Source organism: Fukomys damarensis, unplaced genomic scaffold, assembly GCF_012274545.1.
Source record: "Fukomys damarensis isolate Sample0158 unplaced genomic scaffold, DMR_v1.0_HiC HiC_scaffold_37, whole genome shotgun sequence".
Classification (NCBI taxonomy): domain Eukaryota; kingdom Metazoa; phylum Chordata; class Mammalia; order Rodentia; family Bathyergidae; genus Fukomys; species Fukomys damarensis.
In genome coordinates this window covers 4,265,496-4,289,189 of record NW_022900949.1, presented here as the reverse complement: position 1 = coordinate 4,289,189, position 23,694 = coordinate 4,265,496, and the positions used below count along the sequence as shown (strand labels likewise).

Below are 23,694 nucleotides of genomic sequence, written 5' to 3'. Positions count from 1 at the left end.
AAAAAAAAAAAAAAAAAAGAATAGAGATGTAGAATTTCTGATGATGGAGAATTATTGCAGGAGAAAAAGAGGGAAGAAAAGGGTATCAAAAATGATTATGTGTGTGTGTATACACTAATTCAAAGCAAATGCAAATACTATGTATCACAAAAATATTAGTATATTTTAAAGCTTTATTAAGCTTTAAAAAGGAAAAGACAAGTAAACAAAATATGTAGAGTCTAGGTGCTAGTTTTTTCCAATTTCTAATGTATTTGTTTTCTTAATGGTGTCCATGAACTATAGAACCACAAATTCCAGTGTCCCTTTCACATTTCTTTCTCATGACCCTCTGAGATGATTCAGACTACAGCCCACTCTCTTTGGACTGTTTTTATTTATGTGTCTGGTTCTGGTGCTTGAGAACCTGCTCATCATCCTGGCCAACAGCCTTGACTTCACCTCCACCCCCCATGTACTTGTTTCTCTCCAACCTGTCCTTGGCTGACACCTGATTCATCACAACCATGGTAAGATGGTGGCAAAAATTCAAAATCCCAGCAAAATCTTCTCTTGTAAAGGCTTCCTGACTTAGATAGGTCTCTTGAGGGTAATCTTCCAATTTTTGTGGACTTTGATCAGTATGTGGCCTTCTGTCACCCTCTCTGGTATTTGTCATGAACACTTATCTCTTTGGTTTCTTGTTTTTGGTGTCTTTTCTGCTCAAGCTTTTGGATTTGCATTCGTATAATTTGCTTTACAGTTTCTCTCCCGGATGTGGAAATTTCTAATTTCATCTGTGACTCTTCTCAACTTATGAATCTTGCCTGCTCAGATAAATTTATCAATCACCTAGTCATTTATTTCTTTGATACCATATTTGCTTTCCTTCCTATCATATGAATTTTTTTATCTTACTAGAAAATTGGTCTTCCATCATAAGAATCCCATTTTCATCTGGGAATCCCCTTTTCACAAACAAGGGTCTCATCTGTCATTTTTTTTGTTTAATTTTTTGGAATCAGTTTGGAGTCTACAATTTTTCATTGTGCCCTTTTCTCCCAGGATAGGTGCAGAAGCCTCATGGATTTACACTTTAGTCACCACTATGCTCACTCCCTTCATCTGTAGACAGAACCAGGGATGTTAAAAACACTGTGAGAAGGCTTCACAGCAGAACAGTCTGATCTCATGACCTGGAATGTACACTACATATACACTATAAAAGGCAGCACATCAAACAGCTAGATGTATGTCATGCCTCCTTGTTTGCAGTATTTTTGTTGTGTATGGGTTTTAATTCTTCATAGTGTTTCACATACAGCATTATTTTTAAATAAATGTTCATAACCACTTTCTTCATCACAGCCCCAAACTAAAGCTAGACCAGGTCCTCGCCAATAGGAAAATGATAACAAGTATAGAATATTCATACAGCGGAATACTACTCAGCAAAGAACTACAGGTTCAAGCAGCAACATGGATGCTTCTCACAGGTACTGTGCTAAGTCAAGTAAGACTTACACAAATAAAATACATACTGAATAATTTCATCTAATATACAGTAATAAAAGCAGATCAATGGCTGCCTAGGGTTGAAGGTGGATGGGTGAGAACTAGGTAGAAAGGGACTTGAGGTAACTCGTGAGAGGTAGTAGAAATGTTCTGTTTTGGTTGTGGTGTTAACGCAAGTGTGTATGCCTGCCCCAATCCACCAGAGAGTACACTTACAGACATGTTTCTGTCGTAGCACGTACAGTATTATAATACGCTAAACAAGATTGGGTTAAGGAAGCCATGGGGAAAATTTAAGATATGGACAAATGTTCAGTTTGGGAAGACAAATAGTTTTGGGGGATGGATGGTTTCATGGCTGCGTAACAATATGAACATATTCAATGTACCTGAAATGTATAACTAAAAATGCTCAAAATGGTAATTTGTGGTATTTATATTTTAAGATAGTAAGCATTAGAAATGAAATGCAGCTGTATCTTATTTTTATAAGAAACAAAGAAAATAAATAGTTCACATCAGATTCCTCCTTGCTAGATGAAGATCCCCAAAATATGAAAGGGGCATGTACTTTTTCTTTTCTTCCTCTTTCATTAATGTGAGAAGTATTTAGAGAGTTGCACCAATTTGGCTAATTACGAGCTCTGTGCATGGAACTTCTAATATCTCATTATAGAAAATAATCAGCTTGCGCCTCCAGACCTGCACATGGGTGGTCCCAGCAGGGCCAACGCTCCATGCCTCCTCTGTGATTTTCTGTGTCAGGAGTTCCTAAGGCACATTGTATTCATACCAAATCCTGAGCGCAGCCCCTGAGCCTTGACAAGGACTTTGGCCAAGGAGGGGCCTTGGATCCTAGCTCTAGCTCATGACCCAGCATAAATGCAGCCTAACCCTGTAAGCTCTGACTGACATGATGGATGGAGGAAGACTTATCAGAAGCCTGCTTGCCCATTATAGGACGGGTGTCAAATGTGCACTTTGTACAGTCAGGAGGATGCCAGTGTGCGATATCTCAGGCAATCGGACTGTGAAGGTTTTGTTTTAGGTTGTGGTGAGTGTTCTCAAAAAAATCCCATTCGGCCTTTAGCTTCCCTTCCACACAGTCTCAAATTCCCAAAGCCATTCTTCTTCTTGATAATAGAAACGGAGGCCTTCCAGAGGTGTTAAAAAGCGTTTACGATGTGTGGGTGCCATCCACGGTACAAGATGAGAAAGAGTAAGACAGTCACTGTAACGTCAAGAGGCCCTCATCAAAGACTGCCTAAGTGCCAGGCTCTCAGCTGTTCTGTGTCACTGTATAATTTTTTCTACATTTTTTTTCTAGGCATAAGTGCAATTATTATTATTATTTTACAAAAAAGGAAGAATCACAGCCTTTGGAAACAGTGTTTCAGTGTGGTCCCAGTATATATACATGCTGCGTCTTGACTCTTTTTGCTTCCTCTCTTTTCCCCTCCCTCCTGTCTCTCCCCATCCTCAGATCTCCTTCCCACCTCCACGAAGTCCATCTCCCCATTTCTTATCATATTTTTATTTTACCTTTAAATTATTGACACTGTATGTTTCTCAAATGAGAGAAACCATGTGATGGGATCTGTGTCTGATTTATTTCACTTAGTATTACGGGCTCAAGTTGCATCAATTTACCTACAAATGACTCACATTTATTCTTCTTTGACTATGTTGTTAAGTAGAAAAGAGTAAAGCTATTTTTTTTCTTTAATTGAGTTTATTGGTACATTTTAGGGATACAGTACAGTCACATTCATCATTGGGATCTTGTACCTCTCCATGACAGGTCCTGGTTCTCATTTTTCCCCCTACCCCTGCCCTCCCTTCACCCCTCCTCCGCTCCCCATCTACAAATACTTTATTTCCATCTTTTCATTATCTCACATTTTTTTCTTTTCCCTTATTACCCTTCCCCTACCCGTCCCACCTTCCCTATACCTTTAGCCCTTTTCTTCCCATTTCACAATGTCAGTAATCTTATTAGGATCTTATATATTATTACAGTTTATTCACACGAGAGAAACTATTCAGTATTTACACATGCCAAAAGAACTAAAAGAATCATATCACAGTGATGTATGCGCACCCATGTTTATAGCGGCACAGTTTGTAATAGAGTAAAGCTATTTTTGAATTGAGTTGTCTGATTATAAAAGAAGAAATTCTTGCCAGTAGAATCTTGGCTGCTTTGTTGACAACACAAACAATTCATTTCACACCCTTCGTAAGTCTTTTCTGTGAGGCCTTCAGGAAGATCCCAGTGGTTGCTACCTGCTGCATGACCTGTTGGTAGGATATCCATAGATCATAGGCAGTGATCACAAAAGAGGTAGGCTCATGATAATTCATCTAGCATACCTTTCCCTTGCCTGCCTTCCATATATTTCCATATATTTGCTGCCAAGCTCATCCTCCTTTACTTGCTTTCTAAAAAAGTGAAAAAAAAAAAAAGTCTCACACCCTTATTTGATTCATAGTCCGCAATCTGCAAAGAGGGTAAAATTGTAAAAGGTTCTGGACTTCCACTAAAAACCTTCTGAAGGTTAGAAAATGATTAAAAATCTTTACTGATTCAGATCCAGAGACTGAGAAATGTTTGTTTAAGGCTGCTGAGAAATGTATGTTTAAGGCTGCTAGCTCTACTTATTGTTTCTGTGACATAGGGTAGGTTGCTCATACCTCTGGGCCTCAGTTTTGTCATGAGTTGGATTTTAATTGATATAACTTAGGATAGACAGAGCGTGCTGTCTGTGCACGTAACAGGTGAGGACTGTATAAAATAAGTGTAAAATGAAATTTAAACATTGTCAATAATAATTCATTTAGTCATCATACCTAATACAACCAAAATATTCCATAACCTGAAGTTACTGATTTACTGTTTGTATTGTGATGGTCATGTTTTGTCTGTATGTCACTATGCTTTGTATTAGATGAGGAATGACTCTTTTTTTTTTCATTTTTATTCTTTATATGTGCTTTCCACAGAGGAAACATCATAAATATAATATAGAAGCACTGAACAGAACTTACCTTGTTTCAGGGAAAGCTTCATAATAACTGTGGCTTTAACATTTTTTATTTTCTTGTGCATCCTGCCAACCCTTTCAGGAATTTCTCCCCCAAAATGGAGACAAAACAATATAACTCTCCTGTTTCTTTCTATGTCATAGATATAGAAATCTCGGAATCCCAATTAACAGCATCTACAACATTATGGTTTTTATAGACCATAACAGAGACTTTTATGGATAAAAATTAAAATATGCATATATAGAAGGTAATCCCAACTGCTTGGGATGAGACACATTTTTACTTCCCTGTCATTAAAGACTACAGTAGTCTTGGACAATTGTGCATCAATAAAACACTTGTTGTGGGCTGCCTGACACAGATGTCTCTTTTTGTTGTTTTTGCATGTATGGATGACATGCTTCTGAGTGTGATGGCCTATGACAGGTTTGTGGCCATCTGCCACCCCCTGCATTATTCAGCCACCATGAACCCTCACGTCTGTAACTTCTTAGTGTTGGTATCGTTTCTGATTAGCCTTTTGTACTCACAGCTCCACAATTTGATTGTCTTACAGTTTGTCTACTTCAAAGGCATAGAAATTTCCAATTTCTTCTGTGACCCCTCTCAACTTCTGAATCTTGCCTGTGCTGAATCTTTTAGAAATAATATGGTTATTTATTTTCTTGGTGTCCTATTTGGCATTCTTCCCCTCTCAGGGATCCTCTCCTCTTACTATAAAATTGTTTCCTCTGTTCTGAGAGTCCCATCATCAGGTGTAAGGTATAAAGTTTTCTCCACCTGTGGGTCTCACTTGTCAGTTGTTTGTTTATTTTATGGAACTGGTCTTGTAGAATACTTTGGTTCTGCCACTTTGCCATCCCCCAGGAAGAGTGCGGTGGCCTCAGTAATGTACACTGTGGTCACCCCTATGCTGAATCCCTTCAATTATAGCTTGAGGAATAAGGACATTAAAACCACCCTGAAGAGGCTTTCTAGGACCTGTGCAACCAGTTGAAATATTGCAATAAATGCAAACTTGTAGATCTACACTTCCAGCATCCTTGGCCTCTGCTTGTAATTTATAAGCTTAATTCCTCAGCAAGTTGCACAGTAGACAGTGACGGAAAAGAGAGGCACAAGAACTCTAAAAAAATGTGTGGAAAATTTCCGGGAATAACACATACTTGTATTGGTGCATATTTATGATTTCACAACAATGTAAATATAATGAATACCATTGTACTATATGCTTAAATACTTAAAATGATAAATCTTGCTATTTATGCTTTCCCACCATAAGCAATGTAAACAAAATGCAGATGATTCTCTAAAATGTAAAGACTCATATCAAGTCCATGTGAAATAGGAAGAAAAAGGCTAAAGGTGTAGGGGAAGCGGGAAGGGTAGGGGAAAGGAAATAAGGGAAAATAAAAAATATGAGAAAATGAAAGATGGAAACAAAGTTTTTTGTAAATAGGGAAGGGTGGAGGGGGTGAAGGGAGGACAGGGGAATGGGGAAAAAATGAGAACCAAGACCTGTCATGTGTAGGTACAAGATGCCAATGATGAATGTAACTATACTGTATACTTTAAAAGTACCAATAAACTAACTCAATGGAAAAAAAACTCAAATCAAGTGAACATTATGAACAACATCCATTCCCAAAGTAGAGGAGCCCTTTGTGGAGATGTTGTGCTTTTCTTCTTCCTCCAGAAATATTAGGAAGTTCCTAGAGGTTTGGATAAGATAGATCGCTTTGGCTGCTTCTCAATTATGTACCTTAAATCTTCAATGTTGTGTAACAGTAAAAAATCAGCATGTGCCCTTCCTGCAGCTTGACGGTTCCTCTCCGGTGGGCTTCATAACTGTATGTGCAGTTGTGTATTGCAGACACGTTTGTCTGCAACAGGAAACTCCTAAAATGGCATTTGTGGTAAATCTGAGGGCAGAGTCTGGGTTGGCAGGAGGAGCTGGGCAGAGTGGGGTGAGCCGTACCCCTCCTTCACCCAGCCGAGATTCAGCCTCCCGCAGGGACTGCTGAGGGAAGTGATGGTTGGAGCAAGGACTATCGGAAGTGTTTCGTGCTAATCAGACAAACACAATATTCTAAGTGACTTGATGGGATGATAACACATGTAAAATGTAATCTACAAGGACGGTGCTACATTTGTTTCTGGTTGTGGTGGGAGTCCAGACTTCTAGTTCAACGTTTTGCTTTCTTCCCGCACTGTTGCAACTTCCGGTGGACGCCTGACCCATTACAGTAGAAAATGGGTCCCTCCACACCGTCTCATAAGTACTCCAGAAGGAGTCTGAAGGCTACAACAAGGATGAGAAAGGATGTCAGTAAATACAGCATCGTGAAGCATTATAGAAGGCTTCCTAAAAGCGAGGTACTGAGCTGTGTTTTACAGTTTCTGCATACTGTTCAAGCCATAATTACAAAATCGTAATTATTTGGCAAAGACGAAGGCTCAAAACATGTCAACATAAAATATGCTACATTTTTAGGTAGGGAAGGCTGAATAAATTTTAATAATGTCATTATGAACTGTGCTCTTATAAAAGTGGGTATGCGCACAACATTTTCACATTTCATTTTTGTCCTTAAGTAAATGCTGAATATCTGGAGAGGAGTAACCGTCGGTCATTTAAGCTCACTAGAGGCTGTCCTTTACTTACAGAGATCAGGCATTAAGGATTAAAATCTCTGTTGAATATTATTAGATTTTTTTTATCTCTGAGCATAGCATATCAATTCCCTATCCTGTGCTTATCATGTCTGTATTATCCACCTTTCCAGGACAAGCCCAAATATCAGAGATAAGATAAAATAGCACTCACTTGTGTCTGTGCTGTGGATGCAAAGGGAATGTTATTTGAAAAAAAAGTAAGTCCCACATTCAGTTACTCAAAATTCCTGGAAGATATTTTCATAAATATGAAAAAGATAGAAGGAGATGGAGCAACCCTCTGCTTTGGCTTAGGAACTGTTTAAAATTTAACTCATTCAGTGGTACAGTGAAATGTCTTACTAGAGAACAGGGGAAGCCATAACTTGGGGTCACAGGATAATATAAAAATAATGTGACAATTAATTACACCAATAATATCGCTTACTTTCCAGTATTTTCTGCATTTGTCACATATTGATCATATCAGGATCCAGAATTATATATTTAATCCATATGTAATGCAGCTATATTAACTAGAAATCCAGATACATACCAATTCAATGTCTGAAAGACACGAATAAATGTCCTTATGTCACAGAAATAATAAATGGAATAAGCAGGAATTGAGATTAAATTGTCACCCTCTAAAAAATTCTGAGAGTGTAATAATCATTTTAATTGTTTCCTAGCTATCAGAATGATTTCAGCACAGGTTCAGAGGAATTAACCCCTGAGGTATCCCAGGTACACTATAGAACACTTTCCAAGTTCTCGAGCAAAAACATACCTGAGAAAAAAAATTTGATATTCATTTTGAAATTGCTTGGGCTTTTTACCAAAATGGAGTTGGATTTGAATAGATGTCGTGTTATCACGTATGGAGGTGAGAGACTGGTCTTCAGTTATTATGTACCCAGCCTTTCTATGAGTTTGGCTGTGATCTGTAGCCACCCTGCCTTCTGCAGATGTAGTCAGTGCCGGTGGTGACTCTGCCCTGGGCTCTACTAGGAACCTCAAAAGAAAAGCCAGTCAGTAGGTGTTCTTTTCCTGGAGTGACAAGGAAGAGAATCATCTGTCATGATACTCTGTGTCTCTAATCAGAAAGCACAATTCTGTGTGTAAAAGAATAAGCCTAGATCCCTCACCCCATACTAAAATCATATGAAAATGGATCAAATACCTAGACATAAAAACAAAAACATTGATCATGAGGGAGTACAAAATAGGCAAAATTATTGAAGACAGAGACATAAACAAGGGCTTTCTAAGCAGAATCTTGATCGCACAAGAAATAATACCAAAATGGGATTATTTCAAATTAAAAATGTTTCCACACCAACAGAAACAACCAAATGAAGAGACAATATAGAGAAAGAGAAAAAATTTTACCAGCTACTGCTTGGACAAGGGACTAATAATATATATATAGAATATGTAAAGAGCTAAAAAAAATTTTACACCAAAAAATAAATGATCCAATTAAAAAGTTGAAATGACATCTCTCCAATGATGACATACAAATCACCATTATGTACCTGAGAAAATGCTCAGCATCTTGGGCCATTAGAGAAATGCACACAAAACAGCAAAGAGATTCCATCTTCCTCCAGAAAGAATGTCTCCCAAGATCTCAAGAAACAGTACATGCTGATGAGATTGTGCGGAGAAAAGAAACCCTTCTACATTGTTCGTGAAAATGTAAGCTGGTACAACCAGTACAGAAACCAGTATGTTTAGTCCTCTAAATTGAAAAAATGGAAGTCCAACTCGACCCAGCTGTACCACTTCTTGGATATCTCCCTGGCTTAGTTGGCTTATCTCAAATTTAAATACCTAACCGTAAAATGGGCATCTTAAATGAATAGACATTTCTCAGATGAAGAAGTATAAATTGCCAATGAATACATGAAAAAAAATGTTTAAAAACCACATACTCTTCAAGAAAGGCAAATCCAGACAACACTGAGATTTTTATGTCACTGCAGAAAGAATGGCTACCATCAAGAAATCAACCAATGACCATTGCTGGCAGGACTGCAGGACTTCATGGTCAGCAGGAGTGTAGAGTGGTAACACCACCATGGAAGTCAGTATGGAGATTACTCAAAAAACTAAAACTAAAACCAGCCACTCCCCTTCTAGCTGTCCTTCCAAAGGAGTTAAAGGCGTCATACCACAGTGATGTGTGCACACCCATGTTTATAGCAACACAAGTCACAGTAGCTAAATCGTGGACACAGCCTCCATGTCCATCAACAGATGACTGGATAAATAAAATGACATTTTTACACACCTCGAAGTCCTACTCCCCCATAAAGAAGGATACACTTGAGTCATTTGTGCGAAAACAGGTGCACCTTAGACCATAATGTTAAATGAAGTAAATCAGACCTATAAATGTAGGCATCATATGGATTTCTCTTAGCTGAGCAATTCAGTATGTAAAATGAAGTGTTCAATAAAAGACAAATAACAGGAAAAAAGTTGTTGCAATCCAGTGTGAACAAAGTATCTAAAAACGTGCCTTGATTTAGTATACTTTTCTTTTGTGTTTTATACATTGTCCCGCTAATCGTCTAGTTACATGATCATTAGTTTTATAAGGATTTATAAGAAAAATAAATGAATCTGACTATACCAAAAGGGAGTGGTGGGGAAGAGTATAGGGTGTGTTATGTACATGGACCAGGTCCCCACTTCACACATATATTGACAAAAAATTTAAAAATAAACCCATTCTATGCTATTCTGACACCACCACTACATGTTTAAATGTTCCCCAATAAATACATTGACGCAGCAGGGCAGAGAGCCACCTGGTCTAAGATATTTCAAACATTTTGCAATCATGTTTTTTTTTTTACCAGTTTTTATGTTAGATTGAATTAACATCCCACTTTTGTTGTTGTTGTTGTTGTTTGGGGGTTTTTTGTTTTTTGTTTTTGTTTGTTTGTTTGTTTTTTAGATAGGGTCTCACTACGTAGTTGAGACTGACCTGGAACTCACTATGTAGCCCAGGCTGGTCTCGAACTCACAGCGATCCTCCTGCCTCAGCCTCCCGAGTGCTGGGATGACAGGCGTGCACCACCATGCCTGGCTTTTTGTCAGGGGCGTTGAACATCTCACTTTAATTAGATGAAAAAACTATGGAGGTATATATATATTTCTGCATTTTATTTTACATTTTCGGGTGAAATTACTGTGTGAATTTACAAAGCAGTGAAAATTGTGTCACCTTAATAGCTGAAGTCAGAGGATATTCTAGCACTACAGCATGAATGATGGACGTGGAAATGTTCGAGCTGAATTATGACTTGGTTTGGAAGCTCCTCATGTGCTGAACGTAGTTGTACAATGAAGACGTATTAATGTAAAAGTATGGATGGCGGAGTGAAAAACCCTACAGACATAGCAAAGAGTGATCTCAAACACTGTATGCTTTTCCATGATCGTATGGTAGAGATGCAAAGAAACCTGTGTGAATAAAGGCTTTTAAAATGGTTTGAGATGTTTTCTGGTTGTTTAATTATTGTCAGAGGCACTGTGTGCAATCCATCTTCCTGCTCCTGCTCAGTGGCACTGGACAAACAGACACATAGCTATGAACATCTCAAAATTCAAAGTCCACTGAAGACAAGGTCAGAACTGTATATTAAATGATTTTGAAAAGACAATCCTTACATTTGAATGAATACTTGTTCCTGTGACACAGATGAACCAGAATGTCAAGGAACTGTGAGTGAAATGGTCAGGCAGAAATGCTCTGTGATTGTGATGTTTCAACCCCAATTCTTGGGGACATGACCTTAACTCTTACAGAGTGCGTATAAACATCCTAAACCAAGAGAATCTGTGCTGTTGTTTTAGAGCGGACCATAGGCACATTTCAGAATGTCTTTATTTCATGGCAAAATTTTTGTTCCTAAAAGTTAGAGCGGTCTATTTCTTTTATGGTTTTTGTTTTGTGGTACCAGGGATCAAACTCAGGACCTTGTGCTTGCGAGGCAGGTGGTGGCACCACTGAGCTAAATCCCCAGAGTGGACTATTTCTTATTTCAAATATTTTCTTCAAATTAGAAAATATGAGGTATTGCAGAAATGTACAGTGAATGTTTAAATTATTACTGTAAGGGACACATGTGTTTTAGTTCTCCTCAGAACAGCCCTTCCTCCCTTTCTTTGACCACACTTTTCCCAGTGTGTTTGCTACTTTCTGAAGCAGTCCTAGAAGTTCTTTCTCATGATTTTACTTGTACTATTGTGGCCGCCTTGATGTCCTGAATTGATTCAAAACATTTAACTTTCATAGTAATTTTGATCTGGGGGGACAGCCAGAAGATGTACGGTCCCAGGTCAGATGGATAAGGTCGATGAAGACACAAAGAAACACATTTTTTGTATTTGGTGGTATATGTTTGCAATACATTCCTATTACGTTTGTTTGGGGAAATCGGTATATATATATATACATATCGCATCTTGATCGATTTCACTACCCTTTCCCCCCACCTTACCTGTTCCTCTTTTACATCTCCAAAACGTCTGCCTCGCCTCCCTGTTTACTACTATCTTTCCTTTATGTAGTTCTTTACATTAGTTTTACAGTCCTACGTTTTCACCGGATGGCACTGAGTAGCTGCACTTACCATATTTTTTATCCCACCTCATAAGGACACAACAGGAGACTTTCAGAACCGCTTCAGAAAGTGGCCAGAATGATAGGAGGCGTGTGTTTGAAGCCAGAACCATTATTTGGAAGGATTAATGGTGGTGTATCTTTAAATGTGATTAATCTTTAAAATTTAAAAATTCACTGTATATGTGTTTTGATCATACCTTATATATTTCTGTTAATATGGTCATTTCACTTCGTTTTATTTTTCATTTTATTTGCAGTCCTGGGGATTGAACACAATGCCCTTGCATTGAACTACATTTCCATTCCTTTTCATTTTAAGACAGGCTCTTGCTAAGCCACTGAGTTGCTCAGGCTGTGCTCAAACTTGAAATCCTCCTGCCTCAGCCTCTAACAGTGCTGGGATTATAAGCATTCACCATGTCTATCTAACATGGATTTTAAAGAAAATTCTCTAGTGTTCTTGGTCTAGCAATATTCTTCAATAGAGTGTGTTAGCCAGCGTCCTATTACTACAGTCAAATATCTGAGATAAGGAACTCACAAAGAAAGAAGTTGCCTTCTGGTTCACAATTTTGGAGGTTTCGGGGCATTTTCTGTTTTTTCATTTTCTTTTTTTTTTCTCATTGAATTTATTGGTACATTTTAGGTATACAGTACATTTGCATTCATCATCCATTTTCTTATATCCTTTCCAATCTCTGTTTTTAGACTGCTGTGTTTTTCAGTGTAGAGGTCTTTTCTCTCATTTGTTAGATTGATTCCTAGGTATTTCATTTTTTGGGATGCTATTGTAAAAGGGATTATTTCCCTAATTTGACTTTCAGTGAGACTGTTATCTGTGTATAAGAAGGCTACTGAGTTTTGAGTTTTTACCTTGTATCCAGCTACTCTACTGAATCTGTCAATCAAGTCTAGAAGTCTTTTGGCTTAGTTCTTTGTGTCTTCTATGTAGAGTATCATATCATCAGCAAATGATGACAGTTTCAACTCTTCCTTTCCTTCCTTGCTTTTATTTTTTTTCTCTTGTCTAATTGCTGTGGCTAATGTTTCCAGAACTACATTGAATAGGAGTGGTGATGGTGGACAACCTTGTCTCATTCGTGATTTTAGCCTGAAGGTTTTCATTTTTTGACCATTTAGTATGATGCTGGCTTTTCATAGATAGCCTTTATCCAGTTGAGATAAAGACCATCTATTCCAATTTTCTGTAGGGCTTTTATAATGAATGGATGTTGAATTTTGTGGAATGCTTTTTCTGCATCTACTGAGAGGATCATATGGTTTTTGTCCTTGATTCCATTAATACAGTGTATTACATTTATTGGTTTATGTATGGTGAACCATCCTTGCATCCGTGGGATAAATCCATCTTGGTCAGGGTGTATAATCTTCTTGATGACCCTCTGTAATCTGTTTGCCAGTATCTTATTGAGAACTTTTGCATCTATATTAATTAAGGAGATTGGCCTGTACTTCTCTTTTTTAGTTGGGTCTTTCCCTGGTTTTAGAATCAAAGTGATATTTGCTTCCAGGGATCAATTTAGAAGCATTGCTTCTCTTTCAATTTCATTGAAGAGTTTAAACAGTAGTGTCAGTAGTTGTTCTCTAAATGTATTGTAGAACTCAGCAGTGAAGCCATCAGAGCCTGGGCTTTTATTTGGTGTTGTGCTGTTTAGGACATGGAGACCACCCACTGTGCCACACTTCCTAACGCCTTCACCACTTCCAGGGACACCACTCGAGATATCAAGCCTTTAATTTGGGCCTCTGGGGGACATTCAACACCTAAACTATTGCAGTTTCTAGCATAGGTATGTTTAGCAAAAGTAGTATAGAACTTGGTGATGAAAAGTTTGGAGAGTGATGGCCTTGCCACAGCCAAAGTATTTTGTAGAGGTAATGAGGTCTTCTTGGGATGTAGTTTGAAGATTTTCAAGTGTTAAGACTCCTGAGTTTCTTGAATTCAAAATAATGACAGTAATATGTACTGCTCTACTTGTTTGTTTGTTCTTCAAATCCCTTATATTTTGCAAAAAGGGCCCATACAATACAGAACCACATAATCTAATGCAATTTGATCAACTAGGTCTCTGAAGAAATCCAGGCATACAGACCATGCTTTTTAGACTGTTATTGTCCATGTCCCTGGTCATGGTGCTTAGGAACCATAAGGTTAGAAAATGTCTCCAATACTGCAAAATGTTTTCTCCTGGGATTGTCAGATGATCCGCATTTGCAGCCTGTCCTCTTTGGAATGTTCCTGTCCATGTACCTGGTCACAGTGCTTGGGAACCTGCTCATCATCCTGGCCGTCAGCTCTGACTCCCACCTCCACACCCCCGTGTACTTCTTCCTCTCCAACTTACCCTCCACTGACATCTGTTTCATCTCCATCACAGCCTCAAAGATGACTGTGGACATCTTAACTGACAGTAGATTTGTCTTTTATGTGGGCCGTCAAATACAAATCTTTTTTTTTTTTTTTTTTTGATGGATGGTATGCTTCTGACTGTGATGGCTCATTATTAGTCAATGGGCATCTGTTGCCTTCTTTATTAGTTAATGACATCTGTTGCAGAGCCATTGTAAACTCTCAGCTGCTTGGCTTCTTAGTTTTAGGCTCAATTTTGGTTGTTTTCTGGGTCTCCTAGCTGTACAATTTGCTGTCCTTACAATTGCCTACTTGAAGAATACAGAAAGTGCCAACTTTCTCTGTGTATCTTGAGTCCTTCATCTTATCTGTTGCTACAACTTTACCTGTATTATGATGAGGTTCTTTAGAATCATTTTTGTTTATTCCCATATCATGATCCTTTTCTCTTGCAATAATATCCTACATCATTCTTAATGTCCCCTCAATGGATAAGAGGGATCACACCTTTTACACCTGAGGGCCCCCCCCAAGCAATTTGGCTATTTACTAGAGTAGCCAAGGGAGTATACCTTTCATGTGCCTCCTCGCATTTTAATCCCATCACATGTAATCTGAGGAGCAGGACATTACAAATCTCCTGCTTAAGCAACCTGGATGAACAGTGTACTCTCAAGACCATTTGGGATGTGAGTTGAAAAGGAAACTGACAAGCAACATCTGGAGTGGAAAATTATTCTGCACCCTCAGAGCCACATTACTTTTGAACTTTGACGTCTTCAACATAGCATTGTGTTTCGTGACGTGGTCACTACCTCTGGAAAACAGAGGGCGGGGTGATTTATAAAATGGAAACAGATTTAAATAGGAAATACAAAATCATTCTGGAGACAGATAGTGGCGATGGTTGCACAATTATCTGAATGTAACTAATGCCACCAAACCATGCGCTTAAAACGGCTAAAATAGTAACTCTTTAAAATGTAAATATTAGCAAAATAAAACATGCAAGTAAAAATCATATTGGCCTTTATAAAAGAAAGAATCAATAGTACACAGGCACATGGGTTTTCCCTTGAGCAGCCCAAAGCCTTTGAGAAAATTTACTTTCTGTATTTCTTCCTCTATTAAAATTCGGAAGTCCTTAGAGATGAGGATAGTGTGTGCCAACATGTTAATCATGAGCTCTGTGCATTCCATCCCCAAGGCCACGCTGTAGCACGTATCCATTCTGTGTCTCCAGCCCTTCAGTAGGATGGCTCTGGTCCACTGGCTCCAGACCTGTGTCTGCCCCTCCCAGGATTCTGTACACAAGAGCCTCCTGTCTGCTACTGTATTCCCATCAACACAGAGGAGTGGACTTGAGCCATCACTGGACAGCTGGCAGAGGTAGTTCATTGTATCTGTAGTCCTTGATCATGACCAAGAAGACATACATCATAACCAAGTAAGTTCTGAGGGACACAGGGATGGGAGGACTAAAATAAGCTTTATATTTACATCATCGGGAGAAATATGATAGCTGGAGTCACCAGAAGGGGGAATAACTGTATGAAAATTTCAAGTTTGTGGCTCTTGGTTGGATGGGAAGGGCCAAACATCTCAAAGTTGAGGTTTTTTTTTTGGATGAGATGGAGATACCAGAAACACATATTCATCAAGGGAGGAAATTAAGTGGCCTCTCTCCTTCCATAATATGGAACAGGAGTCATAACCTTGTAAAAAGTGAAACATAAAGTAAGGAAATAATATTTTACACACATGAAATTTCAGGGTAAATTAAAATATTCAGGGAATGATGTGAATCCCCAGAATTAAGTAAAAAAAAAAAAAATGTATGTTCCACTTTGAAACTATGCAAAATTAGATACCACGCATCTATATTAACAGTTCTACCCCAAGTGAAAAATAATCTCTTTCCCCTTTTGTTGGAGTGCTGAAAGAAAAGTCCATGGCATCCTTATAACTTGTACAAACTCCTGACCGGGCCACCAAACCTGAAGCCACCTTCCTTAGAGGACATGGAGCCGACTGTTCCAACAACTTCGTTCAGAGTGGCAGAAAAAACAAGGAACAAATTTACATCAGCACTCAACATGCTCTTTATGTTTTGATTCCAGCATAGATAATATTAATAGAGAGAGCTTTACCAGTCAAAGAAAATCTTCTACAACCAACAACACAATGGACTGCAAAACAGAATGACAGTAACAGAAAGCTGTGGCATTCACGCGCAAAGTCTGAACTTGAGTGAGGTCAAACAGAAGTACATCTATGCAAAGCACTGCACAGGAATACCAACGGAGGTGTTGAAAATGCTTCTGTGTCCTATGAAAATAATAGTCGTGTGGAGAAAGAATGATCCACTTCTGACATTCAAACGCTGGCTACATCAGCACAGTTCCTGTCTCTACGGTTACTGCAACACTCTCTTTGCGCTGTGTTCTCTATTCTGTGTCATAAAGAAATGTGTGACTCTATAGAAAGCTCATTTGAATATTCCATTAAATTTTCCTCTTTCTGAAAATTTCCCTTTGCAGCGAAAAGAGGAGTCTCCCATTTATCCTTTAAGTTAAACACAAATGAAGGTGGTGTTTTAAATGCCACCGTTCAGACTGACACAGAGATATAATCCAGTTGATCTTTGGACAATGTACTTATCCAGTCACCCTGAAACAGGTGCTCAGTTTCTTATTCCTTTCGTTGGGTCTGGAGGTGACCACTGGATTAGCTGTCATCACCTGGGAATGTTAAGGAGAAACATTACTAGAATGGGTCCACTTCAGGAGAAGTGAATTAAATGCTGCTCTGTTCCAGTGCTTTTGAAATCCTAGGAAAAAATGGAGCTTTCTTTATTTTTTGAGACTATTAATAGTATAGTTTTTCTTTTTAGGAGAGCGGCCATCTTGAACTACAAGTTTCAAAAATGTTACAATCATCTGATACCATCATATCATCTAATTATGGTAATTTTGAAAACAATGGCTTTAAACATGGTAGATGCTATTTTGACCCAGAAGCATATAGTTACCCTTCATACTGCTCAGTAATGCCTTCAGGGGTTATGGATAACTTCTATTGCTTCTCAGTGGGACTAACAGCATGATGCGCTTTGGCTCCCAACACATTCAACGTGTAGAAGCTACTTTCTAGTTATGACCCCAAAATTCCTTAAATACCTTCCCTGACATCTTTTGTTTCACTAATTCACTCTTTCATGACCATACACAAGACAGAAAATTGCTGAAAGCACAAGCCCTGCTTTAGGCTCTGCATCTGTGGAAAACAAAAAACTAAATTCTGCCATTCCAGTATAAGGAAGGATATATTTGAGTAATTTTTTGGAAAACAGATGGATTTTGAGACCATTATGCCAAATGAAATACGTCAGAAACAGAAGTATGAACGTCATGCTATTTTTCTAATATGTGAAACCTAAAGTGTAAGCAATGTAAAGCCCAAAATTTTTTTTTAAAAGATGATAGGAATCAGTGAGATTCTGTAAGATGGGAGGAAGTTTAGGGAAATGAAGGAGAGGAGGGCAAGAGAGTTGGGGAGGGGAGGAGGGGGTGAAGGGAGGGCAGAGGTAAGGGGAAAAATGAGAATCAAGACTTGTCATGTAGAGGTACAAGATCCCAACGATGAATGTAACTGTGCTGTATCCCTAAAATGTACCAATAAACTCAATTAAAGCTGAAAAAAAGAAAAAAAAAGTAGTAGGAAAGATGAAAATGACTATGGTACAGTATGTAAGTAGTCCCATTTTCCAAGGTAAATATATTTAGTATGTATTATAAACACATCCTAATAAGACAGTGCTCACTGTAATAGAAAAACAGCGTGGTACTGGTATAGAAACAGACCTGAGGATCATTGAAATAGATTAGAAGTTGCAGACACAACTCGAGACACACTCAGCCACCTCATCTTCGACAAAGGAGCAAAACACCCTCACTGGAGGAAAGACAGCCTCTTTAATAAATGGTGTTGGAAAAACTCGATTTCAGCCTATCAAAGATTAAAACTAGACCCACATCCTGACAGTGGGACAGGATCTGAAGATGTATTGAGGACCACCGTTTAATACACCACAGAGATGGAGTCTGGTTGACCCATGGAAGGAACCAAGAGAAGGTCATGCAGTTTTCTTTCTCTGATGTCCAGAGTGAGTGTGATACCTGACACACACACTTCCTGCAGTCACTTGGTGACCCAGGTTACCAACAGACCAGGGTGACAACTTTCACAGAAGAATGCATTAAGTATTATTGTTTTCTATTAGCTTCCCTGCCTTGGAAGACCTTGTAATAAAAGGCAATTCTCTTAGTCATCTTAGTGGAGGTTTCTTTTTCTTGTTAACATTGAAAACATTTTCACTGGTGAATTTCACAATCACCTCAACTCATTGTCATTTAATCCGGCCATTTATGGAAAAAAATCAGATAAAAGTTTTACCTCAGAAGCAAACAGTTTGCCAGTATCAGGTCCCAACATTAACTTCTCAAGGTATGAAATTCCACTGCTTCCCTTTCCAAGAGGATTAATACTGGGATATAATTCTGAAGACCATACCATCTGATCAGGAGGAAGCTATTTTCAAAATGTAGTGATAGGTGTTTTTTTTTTTTTTTAAATTTTGCTCCTATTCACATTTCCTGCTGCAGCTTGCTTTAACAAGCACATCCAAATTTAAAAAAAGATTACACACTAGAGTCTTTCTACAGACTCTCCTTCAGGGAACAGAAGGAGAAAGTATATTTACAAATGAAATCATGTTGCACACATCACAGACTGAATAAAAAGCAAGGTGGTGTTTGAATCTGTAATGTAATATACTTGAACATTGCATTTCTGATCACTCTACTTAGTGACATTTTATTAACCGGGAACATTTTATTCTCAATACAGTATGCGTACAGGTCAGCATATGATACACTGAAAGAGAATTTATCCTAGCAATAAGCTTCCGCAAAGCTACCTTCATGTCCCTGTTCCTCAGACTGTAGATAAAGGGGTTTATCATCTGAGGGACCACAGAATACATCGCTGAAGCCACGGCAGCATTTTTGGATGAATCGGTTATTAAAGAGCTAATGTACACCCCCAAGCCTGTCCCGTAGAACAAGGTGACCACAGAGAGATGAGAGCCACAGGTAGAAAAACCCTTATACTTTCCTTCTGCTGATGGCATTCTCAAGATAGATGACACAATGGGAATATAAGACAACATGATTCCCAACACAGGAACACCGCCAAAGATGCAAGCTGCCACGTAGATTACTGTGTTATCGATGAAAGTATCAGAACAAGTGAGTCTGATAATTTGTGCAAGTTCACAGAAAAAGTGGGGGATTTGGGGGTCTGTGCAAAAGGACAGTCTCAGTAACAATAGACTGTGGAGTAGACCATACGTAATGCTGATAGACAAGGAGAGTAGGCTCAGCAAAACACATAAGCGTGGGTTCACAATGACTGTGTACCTAAGTGGGTGGCAGATGGCTACATAGCGGTCATAGGCCATTATCAAAAGTATACAACTTTCAAAGTTACCCAAAACCAACACTAAACAGACCTGGGTGAGGCAGCCTGAGTAAGAGATGCTCTGATCCTGTGTTTGGATGTTCACCAACATGTGTGGGACTGACGTTGTGCTTAAACATATGTCATTAAAGGACAGAGTGGTGAGAAAAAAGTACATGGGGTTGTGAAGGTGGGAGTCACAGCTCACAGCAAGGATGATCATGAGGTTTCCAGAGATAGTGAACAGGTACATGGAAAGAAAAAGGCTGAAGATGAGAGGCTGAAGTTCTGGATCATCTGTCAGTCCCAGGAGAAAGAATTCTGAGACAGCTGTTTGGTTTCTAGATTCCATGTGTTGATGATCTGATCTGAAAGAAGTAATGAAAAGATAATAAAATATATAGAGCAGTAAAAGCTACAAATGACAGAGTAATGTGCTAGAATATCATCCCATGGATGCTTTTCTTGATCTTTTGAATTTTACTTTCATAATTGTGGGTAAATAAATTTGTTACTAACACTTCCATTGTGAGGAATTTGTTTATGGGAGCTCTAATGAGTATCACACTCACAAATTTCTCTTCCTATCACATACACAAAAAATTGAATGTAAAATTATTTTATAAATATCAAAGACTTTGTTTCCATTTCTTCCTTCCCTCATATTAATTCCATTCCCTTCTTTCCTTTCCCAACCTCTCCCACTTTCCCTTCTCTTTTGGACCTTTTCCTCATATTTTGCATTATCTATTATTCTTTTTTATCCTTCTTTATAAGGAGGGGTGGAGGGGTTGAAGGAGGGCAGGGGAATGGGAAAGAATAAGAACCAAGATGGATTATGTAAAGGTACAAATTTCCAATGATGCAGGTCATTATGTTGTATCCCCAAAACATACCAATGAAATTAATTTTTAAAAAGTCATTATTCTTGAAAAAAGGCCAATTTTTCTCTGAAGGAAATTGGGCTAGGATGTATCTTTGGAGAAGCGAACGTCCAGCAAAATGAGCGGCTAATGGGCATCAGTGCAAACATATAAAGTATGATAAAAAATACAGAGACGGCTTTAAATTTGAAAAGTGCATTACAGTGAAACTTACATTGCCAGTACTCATCTTCAAAACATTACCCCTCCTTTTAAATACACATTTTGTTCTATTTCTTGAGTGTGTTTAATTCCACTGCCATACCTGCCTCAGTATGCCACATTAATTCAAACCATTCATCTTCCTTTGTTTTTTCTCATTGAGTTGATTGGTCCATTTTAGGTATACGGTACAGTTATTGGGATCTTGTACCTTTACATGACAGGTCTTGGTTCTCATTGTTTCCCCTTACCCCTGTCCTCCCTTCACCCGCTCCTCCCTTCCCTATTCACAAATACTTTTTTCTTTTTTTTTTTTTTTTTTGGTACCGGGGATTGAACTCGAATCCTTGTGTTTGCAAGGCAGGCCACTGCGGAGCTAAATCCCCAGCCCTACAAATACTTTCTTTCTGTTTTTTCCTTGTCTCATATTTTTTCTTTTCCCTTATTTCCTTTCCCCTCCCCTTCCCATTTCCCCAGCACCTTTAGCCCTTTTCTTCCTATTTCACGTTGTCAATTATACCATTAGGATCTTATGTACAGTTATAGTTTTTCACACCAGAGAAACTATCTGGCATTTACACGTGTGTGACTTCTTTATTTCACTTAGGAGTATGACCTCAATATGCATCCATTTTCCTATGAATGAGTCTATTTTCTCATTCTTCATGGCCAAGTAGCATTCCATTTTATAGAAAAACCATAGGTTAATGACTACCAGAAACCATTCATCTTTTGTGTTCATTTTGAGTTTGGGCAAAGCCAGAAATTGTTCACTGCCTGATCTTGTGAGTAAGGGTATGAGGACACAGCATAGTTTTGTTTTGCTTCCAGAGCTTGCCATTCAGTTGGATGGCACTTGGTAGCAATATTCACTGTATTTTTGTGATCACACCTCATAAAGAGAATCAGTAAAGAGGGCTTCCGGAAGTGCTTCAGAAAGTTCCAGGGATGGGGAGATAAATATCATATTTTCTTTATCCATTCACCTGCTGATGGACATACAGACCTTTTCTAAGATTTAATTATTGTGAATCGTGCTGCTATCAACATGGGTGTGCACGGATCACTGTAATATGATGTCTTTAAATCTTTGGAAATCGACAGAAGAAGAAAAGTTGGGTTGAATGGAATTTTTAGTTTTTGCTTTTTGATGAACCTACATACTGATTTCCACAGCGGTTATACCAGCCTACATTGCTACCAACAATGTAAAAAGGTTCTGTTTTCCCATACGACCTCATCAAAATTTATTATTTGATTTTTTTGTGTGATGCACCTTAAGACCATAATATTGAGGGAAATACATCAGAAACACAAATTTAGATGCCATTTGCTTTCTCTTATAAGAGAAACCTAAAGTATAAATCAACTAAAGAACAAAATGAAAATTAGACAATAGCACCAGGGAGACAGATACTTTGAAATTAGAAGACAACCAAGTAAAAGGGGGAAGCACTGGAGACAAAAAAAAAAAAATAAGATGTGTTATGTACATGTGCCCACTCTTAAGAGGAATGTAATCGTTCGCAGACGTGCTAATAACATTTTCAAAACATTAAAAACTTTAAAGTGGTTTAAGTGTATTTGAAGGAAGGAGTAATTTGAAGGGGATTGGTGGCAATGTGTCTTTCACTGTATTGAATTTTATAAATGAAAGCAGTCATCGTATTTTGGTCACATCTCATTTTACGACATTGTATCAACTTTGAAAGCGTTGACAGCAGAATCACGGGGCATTTTTCTCATTAACCTAAGTGTACCCTTTTTGCTTTCTGTCCCAGAATGAAACACTTAAGTGGTCTAGCCTCATTTCTAGATTATCAGTTGAAGGATTGCATGTTTCCTGTCTGGTTTCAAGGTGAATGATGCTGAACGTCATACCTGAGTATTGAAGACGGTTGATCGTTGTACATGAATATTGCGGATGGATGATGTGTCCTCAGGAAAAGCAGATACTGGACGGGAAGTGTCATTGATGGGAGGAGGTTCAATGGTTGCTTTCTCATCGGAGCAGTAATGTTTTGTGACGTTTCCCCTGGCTGGCCCCTGCAGACATTATATCCGTGGGGCATTCAATATCCAAAGGTTCCATTATTCTGTTGTTTCTATGATTATTCTCCCGGAAGGCCCAAAGCTGTGGAACCGATGGGTCGGGATGGGTGATTCTCTGAACCTGGAGCCCCACTGAGCCCCACTCACTCATCTCTGTTGTTCCTGCTCATCTCCGCTCAGGGACTTTGACTGAACAAAGCACAAGACACTTCCCTAATTCGGAGCACCATTGCTTTTTATTTACGAATTAAAATTAATAATTCGCCATCTACTTCACGGTATCCAGAAGCCTAGTCTGTATATTAAATGTGAAAATATAGTCTAAACATGGGTATCAACAATGTAATTGGGTGTGTGAGCTAAATAGCAGAAAAATGCGACACTCAGGTGTATTTCTTTCTTGTACAGTATGAAGTTCACTAAAATTTAATGTTAATTCTTTAAAATTAGCACAGAAAACTCTAATATGCTTTTTTAATTGAGTTTATTGGTACAATCCAGGTATACAATACAGTTACATTCATCATTGGGATTCTGTACCTTTACATAATAGGTCTTGATTCTCATTTTTTCCTCTTGTCCCTGCCCTCCCTTTACCCCCTCCTCCCCTCCCCATTTACAAACACTTTGTTTCAATTTTTTCAGTTTCTCATATTTTTTCCATCTCCCTTATTACCTTTCCCCCACCCTTCCCACTTGCCCTACACCTTTAGCCCTTTACTTCCTATTTCACATTATTAATTATCTCACTAGGATCCTGTGTACTATTATAGTTTTTCACAGCAAAGAAACTATTCGGTATTTCAGTTAAAGAAATCTCTCTATAT

General features: G+C 38.4%; 3 protein-coding genes across 3 annotated transcripts in view; 2 read left to right on the top strand and 1 right to left on the bottom strand.

Moving 5' to 3' along the window:
• The window catches only part of LOC104876918 (olfactory receptor 7G3), a 60,993-nt gene that overhangs the window by 17,463 nt on the left and 19,836 nt on the right, over positions 1–23,694 (top strand).
• Positions 3,563–5,942, top strand: LOC117284516 (olfactory receptor 7E24-like). Its single transcript, XM_033759839.1, has one exon. The coding sequence runs from the start codon at positions 4,904–4,906 to the stop codon at positions 5,537–5,539; it is 636 nt and encodes a 211-aa protein (XP_033615730.1). The 5' UTR covers positions 3,563–4,903; the 3' UTR covers positions 5,540–5,942.
• LOC104876916 (olfactory receptor 7G2-like) lies at positions 18,910–20,082 on the bottom strand. Its single transcript, XM_010645153.1, has one exon. It carries the CDS (start codon positions 20,080–20,082, stop codon positions 19,075–19,077), a length of 1,008 nt encoding a protein of 335 aa, XP_010643455.1. The 3' UTR covers positions 18,910–19,074.